Source organism: Urocitellus parryii, unplaced genomic scaffold (assembly GCF_045843805.1).
Source record: "Urocitellus parryii isolate mUroPar1 unplaced genomic scaffold, mUroPar1.hap1 Scaffold_37, whole genome shotgun sequence".
Classification (NCBI taxonomy): Eukaryota; Metazoa; Chordata; class Mammalia; order Rodentia; family Sciuridae; genus Urocitellus; species Urocitellus parryii.
The window spans coordinates 6377763-6401823 of NW_027553327.1; the positions used below are offsets into that span (position 1 = coordinate 6377763).

Here is a 24061-nt window from a genome sequence, read left to right on the forward strand (position 1 = left end):
GTTACACTACAAATATGCATTGAATATTATATAACAAAAATCAGAACAAGTTGGATGGTTATTTAACAAACATTGTTGAATGAAATAAGGATGCCTCAGACCAACATGCCTCAGAACACAATTTCAAGAATTTAATTTGCATAACTTCCTAAACAGGTAGACCCCAAAAACATATGGTGGGTGGTAAAACTACAGATAAAAGCAATGGAGTAGTTAAACATGAAATTCAGAATAGAGGTTATCTGTAAGATAACCTCTTATATCAGAGAGGGGTTCATGGCCCCTAGTTTTAAATTCCTGGTAAAGCTGGATTTCTCACAGAGGTGGTGGTGTTTGATTAGTATGAACTGCATATATACATTTTGTCCACTGTTTTCTGGTAGAATTTGTTTCATAATTCAAATATTTAAAGGAAGTAAAAAAATCAAAATGTTCTTATATTTATAAAAATGTGGCACAAACAATCAGCAGTATGCTATTGGAAAGTCAATATAGAAACATTTGAATAAACAGGCATTATAAGAATAAGAAGTAAATTCACAATGTTTCTTGAACTTGTGTACTCTGAGCTATTGCACAAATATATACATGATTAGCATCTGTTTTCAAATTTGGTTTAAAATATAGATGATTAGAATCTGTTTTCAAATTTGGTTTAGCTATAGGCCTATTTAATGGAAGCTTAACTAGAATGGGTGATCTTTTCATTATTTCAAGTAATTAGGATGGAAAATTCCTTCTTTATATCATCAAGACTTAAATATTGTAGAATATATGCTGCCTGTATTTATGTATATGGGAATGTATTTATGTATATGGGAATGCTGACCTAACAAAGTATATGGATGTTATAGTGACTATTCTAACTTCACTAATCTCTCCTAAGTAAAGTGAAAATCATTATCATCATAACAAAATGGTGACTTGGTTCATTACTGTGTTCTCATCTTGCCAGTTCTTGGAAAGCAGAATTACACAGCTTTATCTTCTAGCAATATGCCTAAAATTCAGAAAGAAAGAAAGGCAGGGCAATGAAACAACAGGAAGTTATGCAAATGAAATGAAACACCAGAGAGGTAAAATTATATTTTGATTTTTTAAAATCACACTTGTTACTTTTCAATAATTGTAGATTAGCATGCAGTTATAAGAATAATAAAAAGATTTCCTACACCCTTTATTTAGTAACCCTTATTGGTGGCATCTTGCATAACTATAATATAAATCATGACCAGGGTACTGGCATCAATATAGACAAGACTATCAAGACATTTTTTTTTCTTTTTCTCTTTGGTACCAAGGATTAAACCCATAGGCACTTAACCACTGAGCCATGTTCCCAGCCCTTTTTATTCTTTATTTTGAAATAGGGCCTTGCTAAATTGCTGAAAGCTGTCTTTGAACTTGTGATCCTCCTGCCTCAGCCTCAAAGAATCCTTCAGTTGACTTTTGTCTGCACTCTATGCCACCCCCTCTTTCATCTTTGGAAACCACTAAACTCCAATTCGATGATTTTTTAATTTTGGGAATATTATATAAATGATATCATACAGTATATAATTTGGGGATTTTTTTCACTTAGCATGATCATGTGGAGGTGACTCTGGTTGTCATATGTATCAATAGATTATTTTTAATTATTACTGAGTTGTGGTTCAGGGCATGGACACACTACAGTTTAACCATTCACCCATTAAAAAGAAAATGTTGTTGGGGCCTCAGTAGCTCAGTTGGTAGAGCATTTGCCTTGCATGTGTGAGGCACTTGGTTCAATTCAGTGCCCCTGAGTTCAATCCCTGGTACCGGGAAAAAAACATAAAAATAAAAAAAAATATTTGTTGAAGTTATAAATTTAAACAGAACAATTAACTTGCTCTCAAGAATTCCTTGAGGATAGATGTATGTCCAATACACTTTTATGTACTTCATCTTATCCAGAAACCATTGTACCCATACAAGGTAATTAATAAATACTATTTATTGATTGTGAATAAGCATATATATTTGGAGAAGAAAATCCAAAATCATATACAATCTATCAAAAATTATTTTTAAAACCAAAAAAAAGAATAACTCTACCTGAATCTTTCCTAAGAGTCTTCCAGTTCTTTCGAGGACCAAGGATAAAATCATTGTGGATTTGGGGTTAGGAACAGAAATTTTGCTTTGATCGAGAAATCTTATAGTGCTAAATGGAGATTCACTCTTGCTGATGGTGATTTTGCTCACTAGGTGGCGCCCAAGGATCGCTCCACCAGTAACTCCAGTGAGAAGAATTTCAAAAGGCTCCTCAAATTCACTGCATAGCGAGAAGGAGCAATTCTGAGTCTAAACATATTAAAATGCTTGTAAAATCCAAATAACTAGTCATTTTCCAAATTGATCATACATATTCAAGGCACAGTATTCAGACTCCAAATGGAAGAGGAGGGTGCTTAACTGAAAGCATGAATGATCAGCATCAATATTACATAACCTGGGACAGTTATTAGACTTTCCTCCTCTCTTTTCAGTTGCTTAAGGCTTAAGGAAGTGCACTGAAGGATGTTTCCACATTCTGATTAGAGTTTTTAAGTCTCCAGAAATAGAAATTATCTCTTCTATTTGAAAGGAAATGACATACACAATGATGGTCCCGGGACTCCTTTCCCTATGCCCAACATCCCCTAAAGTCTTTCATCTGCTCTTTCTCAATGGGCACATGTATTATGGGTGCATGTTAGAGTCAGATCTCAATATCATGTTTTATGTGGGCCCACACAGTTTCCTGGATTACCAACCTTTCACTGCCATCAGTGATGGAGACATTTATAAAACTTAAGTTCTGTCCATGCTGAAAGGTGACTGAACTGCTGTGCAGCATATAACTGATGCCCCCTGGAACAGCAGAGGAGCTCTGGGAGATGGCATCAGCAGTCACAATGCCATAAGTTCCATGCAGCCTCACCACTGGGATCGCAATTGCTCGAACATCCTCCTCCACTGTAAGGGGAACTGGGAGTTAACTGGTACACCGGAAAAAGCAACCAACTTTTATATGATTCAGACAAATTAAACTAGGTAACTAAACATGATGTGACAAGGCAAACTATCACTTTAAAAACGATTAGTGAAAATTTCATGACTCATTTTTTTTAGAAATAATGTAGTTCACTAGATGTTGAAAGTTATAGTGAACAGTAAAGGTTAGAATCCACACAACCTATTTAGTCATTAGCATAGGCATTTCTTCTCTGTGTACCATGTACAAACATAAAGACTTGGTTTATAAGACAATGTTAGCTGGACTTAAGAAACTTCAAATTTATATATGGATTACAAATTTATATATGGATTAGTTCTAAATAGATTGTTGAAAGATAATAATATAAATAAAATGTATGCTACTTATATGAATACTTTAAAAATCTACATAAAAAATTCTGTTATGGTTTCAGGTCCTTTAAAATATACTGTGAATATGAAAATGCAACCTCAATGCTTGATTTCAATTTAAAAATTAATTTTAAAATATTTATTTCTACTTGAGCTCTACTAACCTCAATATATTAAAATATCATTTCATAGAGTTCACATATCTAGGGATAAATAAGAGTGCACTTACATAAAAACTATATATAAAGAGGTATTACCCCATGATTCCCAAAAAGAGAGTGAATCAAAATTAAGAAACGGAAAAAATAGTCAAAATCCTATTTCTTTCTTCATGCAAAAATTCAACACAAATTGTAATATCTTGCATGATTTACCCATAAAAGTCATTATTAACCAATTCTTTAAATGATTTTTTGATGAACTTTAAAAATGTCGAGATAACCAAAGAATTTTGACAGAAACAATGGAGCCAATAAATTACTTGCCCAAGCAAGATAACATGTTAATTTTTCAGATTAAATAGCATTTTTATTTGTTATTTTTAGGTATACATGACAGTAGAGTGTATTTTGACATGTTATACATACACGGAGTATAACTTATTCTAATTAGGATCCCATTTTTGTGGTTGTACATGAGGTGGAGTTTCACTGGTCTTGTCTTCATATATGAATAAAAGAAAATTATGTCTGATTCATTCTACTGTCTTCCTATTACCATTTCCCCTCCCTTCCCTTCATTCCCCTTATATTCTTCCTTTGAATAAAACCATTTCCTAGAAAGGGAGCTTTCTCTTTCTCCCTAGAAAGGGATATAGCCATAATTCTCTGTACTCTTCTTCTATAGAAGGGAACTTCTACAAAGGGAAACTGATACTCAAACTATTTCCAAAAATAGGATCAAGATCCAGACACTACCTCCACCTGCACCAATAACAAAGTCATTTCAAAGGTAATTATTCACTAAAAAAGTGAATATTCACTAATTTCTTATGACATAGGAAATTAAATAATTTAGAGAAGTTTTCATTAAAATGTTTAAAACTGAAACATTTTAATAATCCTAAGGTTAAGTATAATTTTTTTCTACAATCACTTATTTTTAACCATTTGGCTTTGCCATACACAGAATGGTTCAAGACTTCATATTGATAATTAAAAACATTTTCAAAATTAGTAAGTATAAAAATATAAAGGTATATATGTGTGTGCACACACACATACACACCAAACCAAGAAAATTTTACATATGCAAATTCAAACTGAATACTATGTTCAGGTACTTTCTAATTGAGAAGATGGTGGAAAACATACAATTAAGCCACTTGGACTTACCTTTGAAAGTAGTATACTTTGGGTCAAATTCAATGATTCCCTCTGCATTATCATTTTTCATTATTATGATTCGAACAACAGAGGTGTTTCCTATTTCAGGAGGTTGATCTATCTGAAGTCCATTTTCTTGGATGGTAAAATCATATCCTCTTTGGAAAGTCATAAAAAATAAAATTTTAAAACACAAAAAATAAATAACAAATACATAATTGCTTAGCATGAATTGAAAGATCCTTTGGAATATTTTAGCTCCTGTAACTTAGCTCTATTAAGTATTGTAATACTTTTAAGGATACTCAACACTAAGGTACTCCTTTTTTTTAATGATGTTTTGAAAAGATTTCTGTGCTTCTCCCAATTACTGGCACCTTCATGAAACCAAAACTAATATAAAATCACTAAACTTGGGCAATGTGAACATAGTAAATCTATTAGAAAATTTGGAAGCAACTGAAATAAGACAAACCTCTGGAGATCACTTCTGAGCACATGTATAGTAATGAGCCTTGGGCACTCAGAGAGTAAACCAGGTAGGGGTGAGGTTTACATTGCTAGGTTACAAGGGTTGCTTTAAAAAATATAAGGAGTATCTTTTTGTTAATTAAATTTCAAGTTAAACCATCAAGATTTAAGAAAATAGTTTAATGAAATTATAATTCCACTATATTGAGGGCAGTTTACTTATATAATAACATTTCTACAAAAGACATTTTTTAAGATAGATGTTATTCAGGCTTTGACTTACAGGGCTCTATGACACTTTATTTTCTAAAGATAAAAAAATGACAGTGAATGATTTTAGTCCTTACAATTCTCAAATTCTGTTTACCTGATATTTATAACCTACCTTGTACTGAAAATTGAAAAGTGGTAAATAAATATTTTGTATTAGGCAAAATTGGAAAACTGAGGATTAAAATATTAAATGATAATAGTAACTATTATCAGTACTCTGAGATGGGTTGTAAATTAGCTGATTACCATACACTAGTATCAAAGTAGTAGTAATTCTAGTGAGCAGGCAACAAGGAAAAAACACTGTGCTATACTACTTTCTTTTTCAGATCAAAGGAAGTCCAGAAATTTATCTGGAAGGACACACTTCTCTCCCAGAATTAAACTTAAGTAGAAACTACTTTTTTAAAAAGCCAAGAAGGCAAAAATCTTTAAGTCCCCTTATAATCAATCAATAACACACATATGATCTCACATTTAATTAGCTATTTCTTCCAAAATGAATGTATTTGATTCAAGGGGTGACCAGTTTGACTTTTAACATATTTAATATGTGTAGAAATTCATTCCCATTGCCAGTCACCGAATCATTTCTGGGAAATTAAAGATTTGAATTGTAATAAACACAAAACATTTTTCCCCCAGCTAGGATGATGTACCCTCTACTTAAGGCACTGAGAGAGAAATATTTTAGTTTAAAAAGTTTTTAAAGCACAAAGTTATGTAGCAAATGTAAAACTATTTTTATATACAAAAAAATATTTCTTCCAGATTCCTATAAACACAAAAGCTATTCTAGTGGAAGGACCCCCTTTGTGTCCTTTGTAAGCTGTGCAGAGAAGAGGAGCTTGCAAAGCTGCTGAACCTGTGAGCTGTTCAACCATGGGTACTCAAGTATGTGCTAAGGGTGTTTTCCATCTCATCAACTGAGCCAGTTCCATGAAAACAGAGAATGAAAGAGACTCATGATGGTTAAATTTTCATCTTCACTAAAAACATAGTGCACATTAATGGCCAACCATCTTCCACTCAAAAATTTCCCCACTTTAAAACTGATGTTGGGCACCACCCATAAGAAAACAATATAATATAGCTTTCAGACACACAATGGAAGATGCCCCTCCCTCCAGTTCTTTCTCAGGTACAGAAATAGCAGGAAGCAAATTCTGCCACCCCAGCAGACCTGTGACCTAGAGAACAGTTAGGATCTCTCCTCACCAGATTATTAGACACAGTGTCATCTCATTCCCTGCCTGCTCTGAATGAATTCACAGACCAGAGCCACATACTCTGTAAATTCAAGAGAAAAATTAAAATTCAGAAAAGTGCAAATAATAACACCTAGTCTTTTTCATAATTTCCCTTCTATGAGCTGTTAGAACATCACATAGGTTGAAAAACAGCAAGAAAAGAATAGTTGTACACCTCAGTATTGGTGTCTACACATGTAGCTTTATTCATTCTCTCTCCCTCTTTTTTACTCATTTCCTGTTCTTCTTTACCTTCCCTGGAGTTCCACCTTTAGAATTGCTACAGAAAATTCTTCAGGGCCTTCAGGATGGTCGTCATCAAGGATTTCAACAAGCAGACTCTTCACCGTCTTTCTGGCTTCAAGGAGGAGCTCTCCTGATGCAGAAACCAAATCTGAGCCAGCATCTGCTGTCCCGCTCACAGTCTTGTACCAGAGTCTCACCAGGCCAAAATATCCACCCGAACGGATGATCGTGACATTAACCTAGGCAAAAAGCATTTTCTCATTTGATTTGTATGTCTATTCTACCAGACAACATTATCACTAATTAAAGACTATTTACCAGGATTATGTTGAAATTAAACATGAATTTATAAAGTATATGCTATATGTTAAAATAATGTTAGGAGCAATTTAATGTGTTTGTGAAAACTTTAGACTACGAACAAGAGAATACTTTTAAAGAGCATTCACAACATCAAAAACAAAAACAATATTAATATTTTTAAGTAAGTCACACCATACCCCCAGTGCTTCCTCTGATACTCGAAGCTGCTCCTGTGAAAAGGAAAATCGGCCATAGGGAAAGTCACTGGCCACCACAGTGATGTTGGCCTTGCTTCTGGAGTCACTCAGCACACCTCCCTCGCTGACTTCAGTGAGCTGAAACTCATAGAAAGACTTTTCCTCAGGAATATTATCATTCAAAGCCTAGAGAAGGATGAAAACAATCATTAACAGTAAAATCTGTAAAACTTAAACATTCCTTTTACATAAAAAGCAGCAACAGATTCTGCAATATTACCAACCTCATCATGGCCCACCCCAACACCCCCCACACACACACACACACAGAGTGAAGGGCATAATAAGCCAGCAACATTGATACCTGTATCACTACAATGGCTGCAGACTGTCCATCTCGCATTATCAGTTTTCCTGACGTTTGAGCAAACACCCCCACAAAAGGAGGGATGATTCTCCAGAACACTGTGACCTCTGCCCAGATCGCTGGGCCGTGAACAAGGCTACAACAATACACAAATGTATATTCAATACATTTTGATTGCTGGTACTTTTCCTAAATGTTTACTGAATCTTTCAACAGTAACCAATTTTCATTTATTTCAAGAACTTAATACTTTTAACTAAACTCGTCTATCAATTATAAACTGCAAGAAAGTACTTAGAAAATACTGAGCTAGAGTAGTGTCAATGTATGACAAGCATATTGTCAAAAACTGAACATTAATTGTGGGAGGGAATAAAAAGAAGTTGTTACAGATTTTTAATACATAGGGCATAAAATATGAATAGCCTAACAAACTTCTCCAAAGAATAATAAACACTTCATACATGTGCATACTAATGGAAAAGGATAAATAATCATCTTTGGATAACTATCACAAAGATAAAATTTTCATGAGAAAATTTGAGAGAAACAGACATTCCTATGATCATACTAATTTAGTTATACGATAAGTCCTGACATTGTAACACTTAGAATCAAAATCTTTGACCTTGATGCTTTTTTAAAAGATGGTTTCCAGCTAAGGCAAACATGCTAACAAAGATGGAATATATCTCCTATATTGCACATTTACCTACAGAATAGGGCTGAAAGCATGGACTTTTGATCTCAACCCCAGGAGCTTTCCTTGGTGTAGGTTATGCAAATCATCCATTAGTCTGAAACTTTTTTGGGATCTAATTTCTATTTCAGTCTAAAAGGTGCAGCATTTCCAAATGATGCTACCTCTATGTAAAATCATGATGCATGAACACTGTGTATGCACTAAGAATGGTGTACTATGACTAATCCTTTAAACAATGTCATAACCCCGTAGAAGCAAAGAAAAATCTTGAAGCTCTTACCTGATGATAGCAGTACCCTTATATTTAGCTGAAGGCTCCCCAATGAGGACATGCCTAGATGATGGAGCTATCCCAACTTCTCCTGGCGCTCCCGTTTCTCCCAGAGTGATTATTGATGCACTACCTAAGTTGATGATGACACATAACACAAAAGGATAACTACCCAAAATACATACAGTAATGCTAGAATTTTCCTGACCACAGATTTTGCTTTTTGTCACAGACCCATGAATAGGATGGAGTTTTTATAGCAAAAAAGACATATAACAATACAAAGTTTTTATAATTAAACTCTGGGCCATTTTTTTACTGTGATTATTGTTGATAGAACACACAACAAAAATTTTCTTGAAACATTCTCTACTGATCCAAGCAACAAGTCATCACAGGAACCATATGATGCCTGTTTCTGAAGTGTCAAAATATGTAGTTTCTAGTTTCAGATGAAAACAGGTAAACACTACATATCAAACATAATGTGTTAGTTTAAAACAATGTTGAATTATAAAAAATAATGTTTCCAAAATTTAGGAAATCAAAACCATTATTAATATTTCAAATAAATAATTCCAAACTTACATAAGACAAGCACATCAGAGCACATATGGAGCATGCATGAGGCCCTGGGCTTCATTCCCAGCAGAAAGGGAGGGAGGGAGGGAGGGAGGGAGGGAAGGAAGGAAGAAAAGCACATGACAAAAATGGGATTACATTGAGCATGTTGTTCTGAAACCTACTTTATTACCATAACAATTACCCATGTAATTGTTATTCATTTTCAATGTAGTTGTTTCTCTGCCACATCATTTTGAATGATTGCATAGCATTCTGCCACATTTAACCAGTCTCCTAATATCACATAATTTAGGAAGCTACCATAATTAATTTTATAATGTTGCTTCATAAAAATTTTTTATTTAAAAAGTCACAGCTGAGCAGTATGAAATCTGACCAGTCTTACCAACATCGGGTATTATAATGTTAATTTAAAAATGTACTTACCTGAGTACATCTTATGTTTTAGCAAAATTTTAGGAATTAGAAAACCTAACATTGCCTATCCCTGTAACTACTAATTATCTGCTTTAATCTACTTTTTAATTTCCAAAATTTTTCTTACCTTTTGCGGGAGATATTTCTACCTCATCAATTGGTAACAGCTGAATTGTATAATGCCTGTCCTTTTTCAGCATGGTGTCTTGCAGTGCATGCAATACAATAGTCTTCTGAGACTCCTTCTATAGCAAATGAGAAGAACAATAAATCTTCCAGATTGACCAAAGTCAAACTTTGGTGTTTTTATTAGCAGAATAAGGTTTATGCGCATAATCACTTTTTCAATCCTTTCTGTTGCCTAGAATAAGGGTTGCATCTAGGGAGAATTATTATACAAAAAAGTCAACTCTAACTATAAATTCCATTTATGCTTTTAATAGGAAAAATTTTAAAAAATTAACTCATCTCTCATCTCCTAAATTTACTGAAAAATTTCAATACTGGAGTTCAATCTTTTAGAGGACAAATGGTTACATCGTAATGTAAACTGTAAAAAGTCAAAGATTTAATATCTGTAAGGGGAGTTGGCTCCATTCAAGAAGAAAAACAAGCAATGTATGACCTGAGATTATAGTCACAGCTGCAATCGATAGGCTAGAGACACTTGCTGTAGTTAATTATCACTGACATTCTTCTCATGGCCTGTATTGTCAATGTTAAGTTATCTCTGGCACCTTCCTGGTTAACAATAGTACCACAGGCAGCATTACAGGAGCCTAATTCATAAGGAAAATCTAGTGCTTCCATCCAGGAACCTGGAATTTTATATACACATTTCAATGTTTTTTTTTAATCTTCACCTTTCAGATTTTGTTTTCCTTTGTTCTTATTTGTTCCACTTGTTTCTTGCTGAATGCATCCTGTTTTCTTATACTTTTTTTCCCCTTGCTGTTAAAACACAGGAATCCTATTTGTTTGTTTGTTTGTTTTTGAGATGAGGTTTCAAGGTCTTGCTATGTTGCTCAGTCTAGTTTTGAACTCCTGGGTTCAACAGAACTTCCCACCTCAGCTTCCCAAGTAGATGGAACTACCTATGCATACCACCATGCTTGGCACAGACTATTACTGATTTTATGTTTCATTCTTTTTTTTGTCCTGAATCTTAGGAGCACATTTTGAATTGATCCTCTTCTGGTCTTCAGCCTTCAGCACTATTTCCATTGGACAATGGATGGCCTTTTATTTCTATTTAGTCTTTGTCCTTTATCTGTCCATTTCTTTTGTTCGTTTTATTTTGCTTTTTGGTACTGGGGATTTGAACTCAGGGATACTTTACCATTAAGCTATGTCAGCAGCGCTTTTTAAATTTTTGAGAAATCGGTCTCCTAAGTTCCTGAGGCTGGCCTTGAATTTGGTGATCCTTCTTCCTCAGGCTCCCAAGTAGCTGAGATTATCGTTGTGCACCACCATGCCCTGTTTGTTGTTTCTGACCTGGGGTCTCACTATTTGCCCAGGCTGGTCTTCTGAGTTCAAGTGTTCCTTTCATCTCAGCCTTCAGAGAAGCTGGGATTACAGGTGCTCACCAAAGTACCTGGCTTCTGCCCTTTAAATACCATTTGTCAAATCCCTCCTCATCCTGTCACTCACTCTTAAATGCATTGTGTCTGCTTCTTAATTTTTCTTTCAGTATATACTATTAAAGTCATCCACATTTCTGCATGCAGATTTAATTTAACCTTTTAATTGGTGTGGACAGTCCACTGTTTGCATTTACAATATTTTCAACATTTATCTAATAAGGACTATTAATATTGTAAACAATATTACCACAAACATTCTTCTACATGCTTCTTTGTATTTACAGTAATTTCTCTGAGGTGCTATTGTTTGAAAATATAGTTAGCGCTCATAATTTTTGGAATCCCTATTTACACATTTGCCTGCTCAACCAGTTTTTTTTTTTTTTGTAACCCCAGAATCAGTGTTCAGGCACTTTTATGGTCATTTGCAGAGATGTGCACACTAGCAAAATCTCTGAGTCATTTTAACATATTTTTCATTTTAAATAAGCACTGCAACTCAGACTTGAACAGCTTATCTAACACAAAACAATATTTTCTCCTTATAACATATCACAAACTCCTTGTTGAAGACTGAAGATTTCAGCTCTACACTTGGGGGCCATTTAAAACAGTGAATTCACCAACAGAAAATTAAAATGGAAATGAAATGGCAATACATTGACAATGACAAAGACATCTGTTTACATTATGAGAGTGGAAACAAGAAAAGTCACGTCTTGTTCTACCTCAGGTGGGAATGTGCTAATTGGGCGAATCTTATTTTCCACCACTATTTGTGTGTTCACAAATGACTGTGAGAGAAGCAAGAGTACTGATTTGGAGATTTACAAATAAATTTTAGTCAACAGGCAAATTCACAAATGTAGCATTGTGGATAATGATCAACATGCATCATAAGAATCAACAAGAATCATTACACAGTTATGTTGCCACCCACCTTACTACTCTAGATATAAGGCAGTTTCCATGTGGTATGATCTCCATTTCTCAAAAAAATTGACAAGATGTAATAGGAAAAACTGCTGACAGGTGATTACAAGTAGCAAATGCCAATGTTTTTGGAACACTAGTTACAAAAGATAAATGTTCTGGGATAAAAGGTGATGGGGAAGTTTCATGGGGAAATATATTTAGAAGAGTTTCTCTATTAGAGATTCAAAATGTATGCAAGCAATTTTTTTAATTGCACCAGGAAAGCTTTCTTAATTCAGTTTGGAGTTTCCCAACTCTATTTGAACACTCAATCTTTTAGAGCAATTATTATTCTGCAGAACAGCAGTACAGAGCAGTGGTTCAAGAAATGTTACTACAAACTACATTAGGAAAACAAAAACAGTTTCTCAGCTTTTTGAAATTTGAAGCCATTAATTTTTGATCATACAATGTAGAAAAAAGTTGAGCTTTACTGTATTAAGTTGAGGTATCAACTTGATATTTTATTAGAATTTTTCTAAATGACTTTAAAACTATTTTAAAGGTTTTTGGAAAGTATTTTCTAAGTGTTAGGGGGTTGGTTAGCCTCTTTACAACCATAACATCATGTAATCCTTATAGTCTTTATTAAAGTTCAGCATTACTTGTCCTTGGTTTGCATTAGAAAACCAAATGTGAGAAGAATTAATGAACTTTCCTGGAATCACATGCTAGCAAATGGAAGAGTGAAGATTTGAATCAAAGTTAACTAACTATGGACTCTACATCGTTTTTATTTTTTCGGTGGCTACTCCCAGTATCACAAGAGAATTAAGACTATAAAGTGAGTAAAGTAGATGAGTATAGGTGACAGAAAACTGCAACAGCACATAAATCCTTGAGAAAGTGGAACTAGGGAAAAGAGAACACTGAGCAAGAAATGTAAAATGCAGAGAAACAAATAAGAAATACCAGAACTATAAAAGCCATGGTGAAACAGAGGACTCTCAAAGAAAGGTGTTAGTATCAAATACTGATAGGAATCAATGCAGTGGAAAATATATAACCAATTATTCAGTGCAGTGAATTTGCGTTAGTATGAAAAATAAATGTTTAAGATAAATTCTAAAGTAAAAAGAGCAAGTTACAGAACAGATTGCAGACTAAAATTCCATTTGTGTAAGAATAAGATACATATGCTTGAATATGCACAGAAAAAAATTGGAATGCCATATAAGAAACTGTCAATAGTGGTTACCTCTGGTAAGTAGCAAAGCAAGATCTAGGAGAATTCATGGGGATTTTACTCTTTTCACATCCATCTGTATTGATTGAGGTTTACACGAAGACACATATTTTTATAACAAATTAAAATATAAAGATGGAGGGAAGGGACTTCTAAGTTAAACTGGCAGCAGGCTGATTGGGGGAGATGTGCCTTCTTCAAATGCACATATAGACACCATAAGGGACCTATACTGACAACAAAGGAAAAAGAAACTGAGAAAAGGTTTCCAAATTCAAGGCATAATTTTCTCTTATAGAGGTATCAATCTGGGGTTGACTAAATGGCACATGTACATTCCCCAGCCTGAACATAAATAACATGGAGAACCAGGGGATTAAGACCATTTGCTGAGGTCTCTGAACTCCAGGCCACAGACACTACACTGACCACAATAACTGGCTGCCATAAAATGCAAAGCTGTTGTGGTCCTACTCTTCACATCAATTCTGATCCTACAATTCACATTATGCATAGAGTGAATGAAATGGGAGTGATGTGTTACATCCCAGGAATTGCACACTTCACATGAGTACACTTAATAAGGTCCCAAGCAGGAATGCACATTTTCCTAGAAGTCCTAACAACATTTAAAAAGTGAATATATTGGATCTGAAGTAACTTTCCTATGTTCATACATGAATACACCACTATGTACAACCACAAGAATGGGATCCTGAATAAGTTATACTCCATATATGTATAATAAGTCAAAATACACTCTGCTGCCATGTGTATCTAAAAAGAAAAAAATAAAAATGAAAAAAAGTGCATCTATTACAAAATAGGTACAAGTAACACTAACGAGAACTGCATGAGTGAAGAGATGAAAATTAAGAGATGTTATTTAAGAATAACAATGTCAAAAAAATGTAATTCAAAAAAAAAATTCCCCAGAAGCAACAAACAGTAGGATCCAAGCTGCAGAAAATTTTATCAGCGATATACAGAATAAGTTGGGATTTGTAAAATCAGAATGCAAAGAAAAAGGTGGAGATAAAAATTATGTGTGTCACAGTGATGTCTTAGAGCATTAAATTTAGTTTCTCTGTGTGTTTCCTTTCCTTTGTTCTTTATCCAGGGGCCATTTTACTTCTTCCAGGCTACGTTGAAAGCAAAGTTTCTAGGAAATTATTGAGCTAAAGGGAAATACAAGATAGGGGAGAAATAATAGTATTCTTGGGATTGAAATCTTTTGAAGAGGTAGGAAGGAAGCAGGAATGGGTAGAGGGAAAAGAACCAAAATTAGCAGAAAAATTACACTTATTCACAGAAGACCAAGGGAAAACAGTAGGAGAGATCTCAGAGCAAGCTTTTCTTGAGCATGGCTCTACCCCAGATCTCCATGTAGATTTTCTGATGTCCAGTGAGATCTTATCCCTCCAAGAAAGGACTCATTACCCCATGTGCTGGTAGTATTTCAGGCAGACAACTCTCATCCTCAGGCTCCTTTGGAAATTGCCTCATCTGAAGAAATACCTCTCCTGTAGGTCAGATCCTCTTTCTGGCATAGTTCACTCGTGGTGACTTACACAACACAAGAATATGAAACTCAACGCTTCTAAAACTCAGGAAAACTTTGAATTGTTAGTCCCTTTTGAAGGCAAGCTATAGTGTGTGGTAGTGTCAGTTCAATACTCCATCATAGCTTGCCTTCAACCCTGCACAATGCTGCTGCTTCTACTTGAACAGATGTTGATCTAAGGAGTACTCTCTCCAAAACCTTTAGGCCCTGCATCTCATAACTTTCTCACCAGGAAAGACCTACTGACATATCATCTGTGGACATTCATCAGTCCTGGAGGCTCGCACACTTCTGTAATAATATGGAGCTCAGATATCCTTCATGCAGAAAGACATAGTCAGACGTGACTTCTCTAGTGCCATGAAACAACTGAAAAGATCACAAAGAGAATTTCCCTGTAAGTGGGGGAAGAGTAACTCTCACAGTCATTGGTACATTTTAAGGCAGTCCAGGAAGCTATTATACAGTTAACTGTGGTACCACTAGGGCTGCCCTGTAGACTAGTATCTCAATTGTCAAAGTGAGCATTGCTGTGAGAATTATTTGTGGGATTAGAGATCCACCTGTGTAGTAGTAGCCATAAGCAGGACCAGGAGAAGACTGCAGGGGTTGTCAAAACCAAATTAAAACCCCTGTCCTGTAGATATGGATACCTTAGAACTAGATATGCAAGAACAATGGTGCTGCTATACAATTGTACATAAAGGAAACTCAGCCTTCAACCTGTTTAAGACTGGTGAAAAACAATTAGCAAATAGGGTCAAATCCAGGAATAAATCCATCCTTCTTGAGGCTGTGCTCTGAAAAGGAATGGCTTTACCCAATAGGGGAAAATATAACATTATTTGCCATTTGGTATAGATGTTCAAAACCAGAAACCCTTTGTAATCACCTGAGAAATACATCTAGCAGTTGGAACCTGGTAACTAGAAAAATATGCCCTTTATTACCAAGGAAAACCTTCACAGAAATTCATGACTCATTTCTAAATTTTAAATTCTTTGTATGCTAGGTGAGAAATTTTTCAGATCATAGCTAAGGTATGCAACCTAGATGTTTCCTGACTCACCGCTTATTAGATTCTGAGAAACAAAGGGATGCTATATCTGCAACACCTGAAATTTAATGCCATTAGAGCAACCAATACATCAAAAATGGTAATATTTAAGGAGCAATAGTCTGTCAGAGGGCATCACTAATTAATTTATTATTCACCTATTAGTAAACCAAAAGAAAATACTGTATTTTTTTCTTTGGTTGTGAAAGCTCTGAAGAAAAAAAAAACAAAGCACGACCCCTAGTTTCTGGTTCTACTAGTTGTAGAAACCAATCATATGGTCAAAGAGATCCTGTTCATTCATCAAAGTAGACAGAACCTTTCACCTTCACTTGTTGTTGTAGAGGGCTGAGATACATACAGAAGGATTGTAATGGGCTTCCCATTCTTAAATTATGTATCTTGATTCAGTTTTCTGAGCAGCTATAATATCAATCTTTTTCTCAAAATGTACAGGAATGTTAAAAATTTAAAGCATTTGTAAAGCTGAGACTATCTACGAGATTGTATTAATATGAGACACAATCAACCTATTCTTAGTATAAAAGTTTTGTATACTCAGAACTTTGCCCTCAGTCAGAGAAGGAACTGTAAGATGTTGGCCGTGGGATAGAAATAGAGTGTGAATTAAACAATCTGACAGCAGAATTGGGAGTTTTCTCCCTCTTTCTGAGAAGAATTTTTTAAACAATATCTTCATTTTATTTTTATGTAGTGTTGAGGATCGAACCCAGTGCCTCATGCATGCTAGGAGAGTGATCTACCACTGAGCCACAACCCCAGTCCTCAGAGAAGAATTTTTTCCCCACAGTGTAGGGAATTTCAAAATATTCCAGATGTATTAAATACTATCATATAAATTCACAGTAATATTATGCTAAGAGAAATTAGACAAAATTAGAGAAACTACAAATTATAAATATCAAATTAGAGAAATATAACAGGAGTCCTCATGCTGCCATTACCTCATCAAAATGAAGTGTCCCACTTAAAGGACTGAGATTATCCTTAGCTTTCTCGTCTGTAGTCCACCGAAGTCGGAAGGCGCCCTTTCCCCCTGGGGACAGGACAACTGTCAATGTCACATATGAATTGTCATCAGAAAACAGGGAATCATTGACCATTATCTGAAAGAAAGAAAATCCAGTAACACAAAAAGAATAACAGAAGAAACAAACAGAATCTTCTTTTCATGATGACTGCAGTTTTCGAATTTAGAATTCTATTCATGAAATGTTACAATCATGGCAGAGAAAAATATTTCACCCCACTTCCTATCCTTCTTAGACACTCAACAACATGGCATTTCCCATCTTCTCTTGCAACTAGATGGAGCCACTGAATTCTTGTGAGTAGATTATATCTAGGAGCAACATATGCTGCTGACACTCTGGCCATAAACATCCACACAATCCTCCATATTCTCTCTTTTCCCATGTGTCAGGTGAATAGAGAGGATAGAAGGAGTCTGATACCTGAGTTATCAGTTAAAGACAAGGTATCCATAACAATTAGCCAACTAGGAATACTGGCATAGGACTCTTGTATAAAGAATAACATTATGGGAAGGAACTAAGATTTAGGGTTTTTTTGTAAAGGTGTTCAGGCTCCCCACATAATACAGACTTCAAACTGTCCTCTCAATTATCTGCAGTTTACTTACTTTAGTAAAAAGAGGTTTTTTAGTTAAAAGAGGTTTAACTTGATTTAAAGAGAGGAGATTCGATACATTAATTTGCCAGTATATTTTTTACACAAGTCCTTATTAAAATAAGTAATTCAAATGAATTACACATGTTAACTCAGTGAAATAAAGTCTGAATTGAACCTACAATATCCACCTTCAGTGCAAATGCAAAATAACACAATGCTTCCATTTTTAAGGCAGATACAAACTTAACAAACATGAAATATAGGTTGGTCGGTTGGTTTTCCATGAGACTTTGCATTCAAACCAATAATATAGATTTGGAGCTAACTGATATGTGTTGAATTTCCATTATTTGTCAGTTCTTCATACACTTTGCTTTTTTTAAGATTCACAGAAACTCAGAAATCAGATGTGTATGCATATTTGGCAAAAAGGGGGCCTGGAAAGTAGTTTGATATTTAGACTGATATTTACTAAGAAAGAAAAAAGAAAGTAATCCATTATAAATCAATTGTATACCTGTGATGGTTTTGATTCCACAGATATAGCATTAGTTTGGGTTTCATATGTAGATTTCTGTAGATCTCTGATATTCCTATTGTCTTGGCATATATACTGCATTATTCTATGAGCAGCTTATTAACTTTGACACATTAATACTAATCTTTCCTCAATATTCTTCAGTTCTCAGTCTAATCTATGGCACAATTAATGCTAACAGAATGTTTACTGTGTGTGCAATGTTGTATGTTTATATACATGTTAAAAGATAAACTCCATGTTATTGGGGACTTTCTCAATAAAAAAGATGGGATATAAGGAAAGCAGCTGGAAAGAGCTGCCAAGAAGCTATTCATTCTACACAATAAAAATAGCAACTGACACTTAGTGTAAAGAAAGCCCAGGTACATGAACTCATTTACTCCACAAAACAGTTATGAGGAATTATACACTGCAGACTGAATAACCTGAATCTCACTTGTGAATCTCAAGACAAATTGGAAATTTAAGGCTATTTCGATAAGATATCATTTCCAGGCATGATTCAATTAGGTTTAGAGCACAAAAGTTTATGTTAGCAGTTAAGATAAAATGAATAAGCAAAAATTACTTATGAATAGTAGCATAACTTTATTTTCCATATACGGAAGAGAAACTTAAAAATGCAATATCCAACATCCAACTCCAAAAGTGTGATGAACTCCAAAGCAAAAACATTAAGGTTTTACCACCTAAAGATTTCAACACTAAACCTGAAATTTTAACCTAAGCTCATACTCTAATAGAGGAATTTTATTAAAAAATTAAGTTACTTATTCATAGATACTAAAATATGCAAAGAATTCCATGTGGTTGAAAATACACAAAATATTAATGCTGTCTCTCTTAGGATACTAATATTATGGAAAATTTTACTCTCCTCTTTAAATTTGTTTTATTTTTTCAGACTTTAATGCTGTCTGAGAGATAATCACAGCTATTCTTTTGCCAATCCATCACTCCTTGGAAACACTTGTGCAGTTTTTTGCCAAGGAAGAAAGAGAGTTTCATGGAGCCACAGCAAAACTGTGCTCTGTTCCTTTTATAGTTCCTATTTCCTAATGAAATTGAAATTTCATTGACCAAATCATTAGGTAATTATTAAGCTCTATTTTAATTCTGGAGCGTATGAAAAGCCCAGCTCTGAGAGGTAAGTTGTAGGTCTAGCCTTTCATGCTCAGGACAGTAAAGACAAGGGGCAGTCAAGCAGTTTAATCACTGAAAATTATCCACAATGATCAAATATAAATGATTAAATAAAGGGAGTGATGACATATGTAATCAGAAAAGTTGCTAAGGATCTTTATGAATATTTCATCTGGGAATTTCCTTTAAAAGATAAAATCATAATAATTATGGCCCAGAGATCATGTAATAATAATTATGATAGAGTTATAGTACTTTCAGATGTGGTGATACTTTAATATTAGTTGCCAAGCTACGCCACACAAATGTTTAATTCTTATGATTAACCAATCATAAGAAGCTTTTTTCCCTCCCTCAGAAGATGAACCAATAATAAGTGAACTCCCTCTTTCAGGTCTTGGAAGAAAACAGCCAAGTGTTCTAGAAGGGAGAGGGAAGAACATGACAGCATACCAGAACTGAGGGAAAATTCCCTCATCAACTAAACCCATCCTGGGACGCCACATTCAGGCCATGACAGTCCTGTTATGTGGCCAGGATGGTGATCTGTAGAATAGACAGAAAATAAAAGGTATGGACAAAAAGTACTTCTTGGTCTAGTATACTCAATAAATAGGAAATTGCATTCCCTCTGTAATTGTCCGGTGTTAGGAGCTCACATTATATCAAGCTGTATGTATATGTGGGAGGATTGGCCCCTAAATTAACAGCAAACTCAAATGATAATTGAAGAGAGATTTGTAAAGGAAGAGTAATAAAGAATTTCAAAACAAAAGTAACAGACACTTTTCTACTTAAAACTATATGAGAATTTCACACTCCCCTGATATATTTAACTTACAGTCTGTTTTTCAAATCCAAATACTGCAAGTGGAGAATCATTCTGTGGAATAATCACAGTTACCACAACATCATCCCCCAGTCTGCCACCTCCAGCCACATGGATTAAGGAAATATTGAACAACTCCATGAGTTCAACCTCAGCATCATCAATTATGGTGATTTGTATCATTGCAGTAACCTACAAAAGAAAGGAAGAAAAGGAGAGAGGAAGAGAAAAATAGAGATAGGGAGGAAGAGAGGGAGAGGAGGGGAAGGAAATATTGCAATAATTTTTCATTATATATATATTTCAATAGAAACTTAGAAACATGACACAAAAGAAAGAAGCAAAATTTTGCCTGTTAGATTTGTAATACTTTTAAAATCATGATATTTATAGTAGTTGAAAGTCAGAAATTTACAGTCTGCTATTTTTGAGATAAAACATTATAAATGTAATAAAATATAGTATATTTACAGATAGAAAAAACAAGAACTTCTTAATCTTGAAAAAATATTATAAGTGTTATGAATGCTCTAACAACTATTGTACAAACATAAAACCTAGTGTGCTTTGTTTTATTACATGAAAGCAAATGAAACAATAAAAATTATCATTGACTTCTGCAATTCATATAAATGCTATTGATTTCAAATATATATATATATATATATATATATATATATATATATATATATATATATATATATATTTAATGTAGGGGAAAAGAAAAGCAGGAAGAAAGGCCAAATTTGATTTTGGGGTTTTTTTTAAGATTTTTTAAAAATCAGGATTTAATTCATTTCTCTGAGTTTATGTTAAAAATTTTATAAACTTATAAATAACCTTGGTTCACCTTGTGATTTCCCTAGTGGTCATAAACCTATACTAGGTATATATTCAATATTTAAAGTCTCTTTTTGTATGCCACAGGTAAATTCCAATACTTTGATATAGATCTTTACCAGAAAATGAAGTTTTCTACCTAAAACCTTTAATTTAACAACAAGGAGAAGCAAGAAATCTGGATGTCACACTCAGATAAACGAAAGCTTGAACAAAATCAAAAGCTAAAATGGAAGCGCATTAAAATGTGTGCACCTCAAATTGGTACTGCAGGATACAGACTGTCTTCTATATTGATGTGGACTTCAAGGATCAGGATGATACTAAGGATGTTGGAAAATGATGAGACTTCAACTATGTGCTCAGAATTACTACTGATGACGTAACTAAAGTTGGAAGGTTGCTTTGGTGAAAAATCAATTTTTAGTTTCTGCTTTTAATGTAAAAATCTCATGTACTTAACAGTTCCTCCTCCATGTTAATAGGAAATGATGCAAAGTTCTAGATCTGATAATAGAAAACAAAAACTCACGATTTCAAAACCATTAACTATAATAGGTCTCTATGTGTAGAAAAATGTAGATTTGCATGCTTATCTTTTAACAGAATTTCCTGAGCCTCTAGCGGCAACCAATAAGTTTATGAATACTATGCAGATTTGTCAAGGCAAGAATAAAGCTACCTATAGATTCTGCTATATGAAGTTACTAATATTTTCATGGTTGTGCATATGCCTTTTCCACTTTTCATGGAAAATATTATAAAGATATCTCATTCTTATATATTACAAAACACCCAATTTAGAAAATTTATAATACTTTGGGAATATTTTGTAATTTTTAAGCTTGGTAGACCTAAGTCTAGAATGTCATTCATTTTTCAGGTTTTAATAAGATAAAGTAAGTTTGAGACATTAATTTAATATTTAAAATTTTTATTGGAAATTCTAAATTAAAATATGCATTTATAAACATTAGGAAATAAATAGAGAGGGTGAGGTTGTGGCTCAGTGGTACAGTGCTTGCCTAGCATGCACTAGATATGGGTTCAATCCTCAGCACCACATAAAAATAAAGATATTGTGAAAAAAAATGTCCTTAACCTTTATTAAAAATAAGAAATAGAATAAAAGCATTTGTGATCATAAATACATTCAAGTTCATCACGTAGGTTTTTATACACTGCAGGCACCTCTAAGTCAATCATTATCATGTTTTAGAATTTTTGGTTTTTAATGGAATCAGGTAGGGAAGTTATCAGGTAGGGAAGTTCAAAAAACGGTGAGCTAGGCACAGTGCCTATAATCCCAGTGGTTCAGGAGGCTGAGACAGGAGGATCATGAGTTCAAACCCAGCCTCAGCAACTTAGGGAGGCACTAAGCAAATCAGTGAGACCCTGTCTCTAAAAAAAAATATATAAAAAAGAGCTGGAGGTATGGCTCAATGGCCAAATGCCCCTGAGTTCAATCCCCAGTATTAAAAAAAAAAGGTTGTAATTCTTGCTTCTTAAATTTCTCTTCCTAGGCCCACATTTATTAATAATATCTGTGTTTGACTTGACACAGAAACATTCAGAGTTATAATAAAACTGGCAATCATTAATGCATGCTCATTTGGTAGATACCTATAAAATTCTTGAAGAAGAATCAAAAAATACTAACATGTTCATGACAAACTTACTTGCCCATCTGCAAATTCAAGAATCCCTTGAGATGGATTAAAATCTTCCAGGCCAGCAGTGCCTGGTATTGCTTTCCAATAAACATTTACTGTCTCGAAACTTCCAGCCAGCCGGACTACAGGAACCTGAAGAACGTTCAAGGGTGGAGGCACCTCATGAGCAGTAATAACTCCACCAACATCCTTGAATAAAGAACACATGTTGAAAAGTAAGACAAAAGGGGCAACTATCCTAAATCATCATCTTGTAACTTTTTTGCTTCCACTTGTATCTTATACTTCACTCTTCAAATTATAAGTTAATAGAACGGAAATAGGCATGACAGGTCTTTAGAACTTTTACTCTGAAATTTCACAAAAAAATAAACTTGATGAATCCTTTGAGCTGGTCAAAGAGAACTAAGAATTAATTTGAAAGACAAATTTGGCTGTTCATCTATTTTAAAATACCTACAAGCAAAGCCAATTGTTTTTGCAGAAAATAAAAAAAAAACTGAACAAATCATTAGGGATGAGCTTCTACATTACTATAAATATATGAAATTCAACTCACCCTAGTAACATGAAATATAAAAATTCCTCTGGGATCATCATTTTCCTCAATCGTTATCTCAGCTGTTTCCATTCGTGGTCTCTGTACACTTGGCTGCTCTGCAGAGAAGTCAGAGTTCACCAGGTTTACCTCAGTGATGATGATGATAAATCCTTCTTCCAACTCAGGAGCATCATCCTGGGAGGTGGGGTAAAAAAAAAAGTGCTTTTCTGTTTTCGGTTGTGTTTGTGAGGTGAGGTCTCACTATGTAGAGCATACTAGTCTTGAGCTCCTGGGCCCAAGAAATTTTCCTGCCTCAATCTCCCTTGTAGCTGGAACTACAAGAATTAACAAGGATGGTAGAATATGATAGACATCATCACCCAAAGTACACGAATTGGTGTCAACATAATTTATATACAATCAGAGATATGAAAAATTATGCTGTATATATGTAATAAGAATTGTAATGCATTCTGCTGTCATTTATTTTAAAAAAATTACAAAAAGAATAAACCATCACTCCCCGCTAATTTTGAAAGAAAAATATTTAATTTGCATTGGAAACTTGATATTATTCAGTATGGAACAAATGAGTTCATCTACATGAATGAACAGCTCTATCACACACAAAAAGATTCATATTCAACTGTATACATTCTCACTGACAACTTCAGGATCCATGGGATGTTCAAG

The 24061-nt window shown here is 34.3% G+C and overlaps 1 protein-coding gene across 1 annotated transcript in view; it reads right to left on the reverse strand.

Moving 5' to 3' along the window:
• LOC144252170 (adhesion G-protein coupled receptor V1-like) overlaps positions 1 to 24061 on the reverse strand; it is a 102996-nt gene that overhangs the window by 17246 nt on the left and 61689 nt on the right. The window contains 12 exon segments of the mRNA XM_077794676.1: positions 2075 to 2299; positions 2781 to 2982; positions 4710 to 4858; positions 6947 to 7179; positions 7441 to 7626; positions 7805 to 7943; positions 8791 to 8914; positions 9911 to 10028; positions 17114 to 17275; positions 20327 to 20506; positions 22834 to 23016; positions 23387 to 23563. Of these exon segments, the coding sequence (XP_077650802.1) occupies positions 2075 to 2299; positions 2781 to 2982; positions 4710 to 4858; positions 6947 to 7179; positions 7441 to 7626; positions 7805 to 7943; positions 8791 to 8914; positions 9911 to 10028; positions 17114 to 17275; positions 20327 to 20506; positions 22834 to 23016; positions 23387 to 23563 (2078 nt within the window).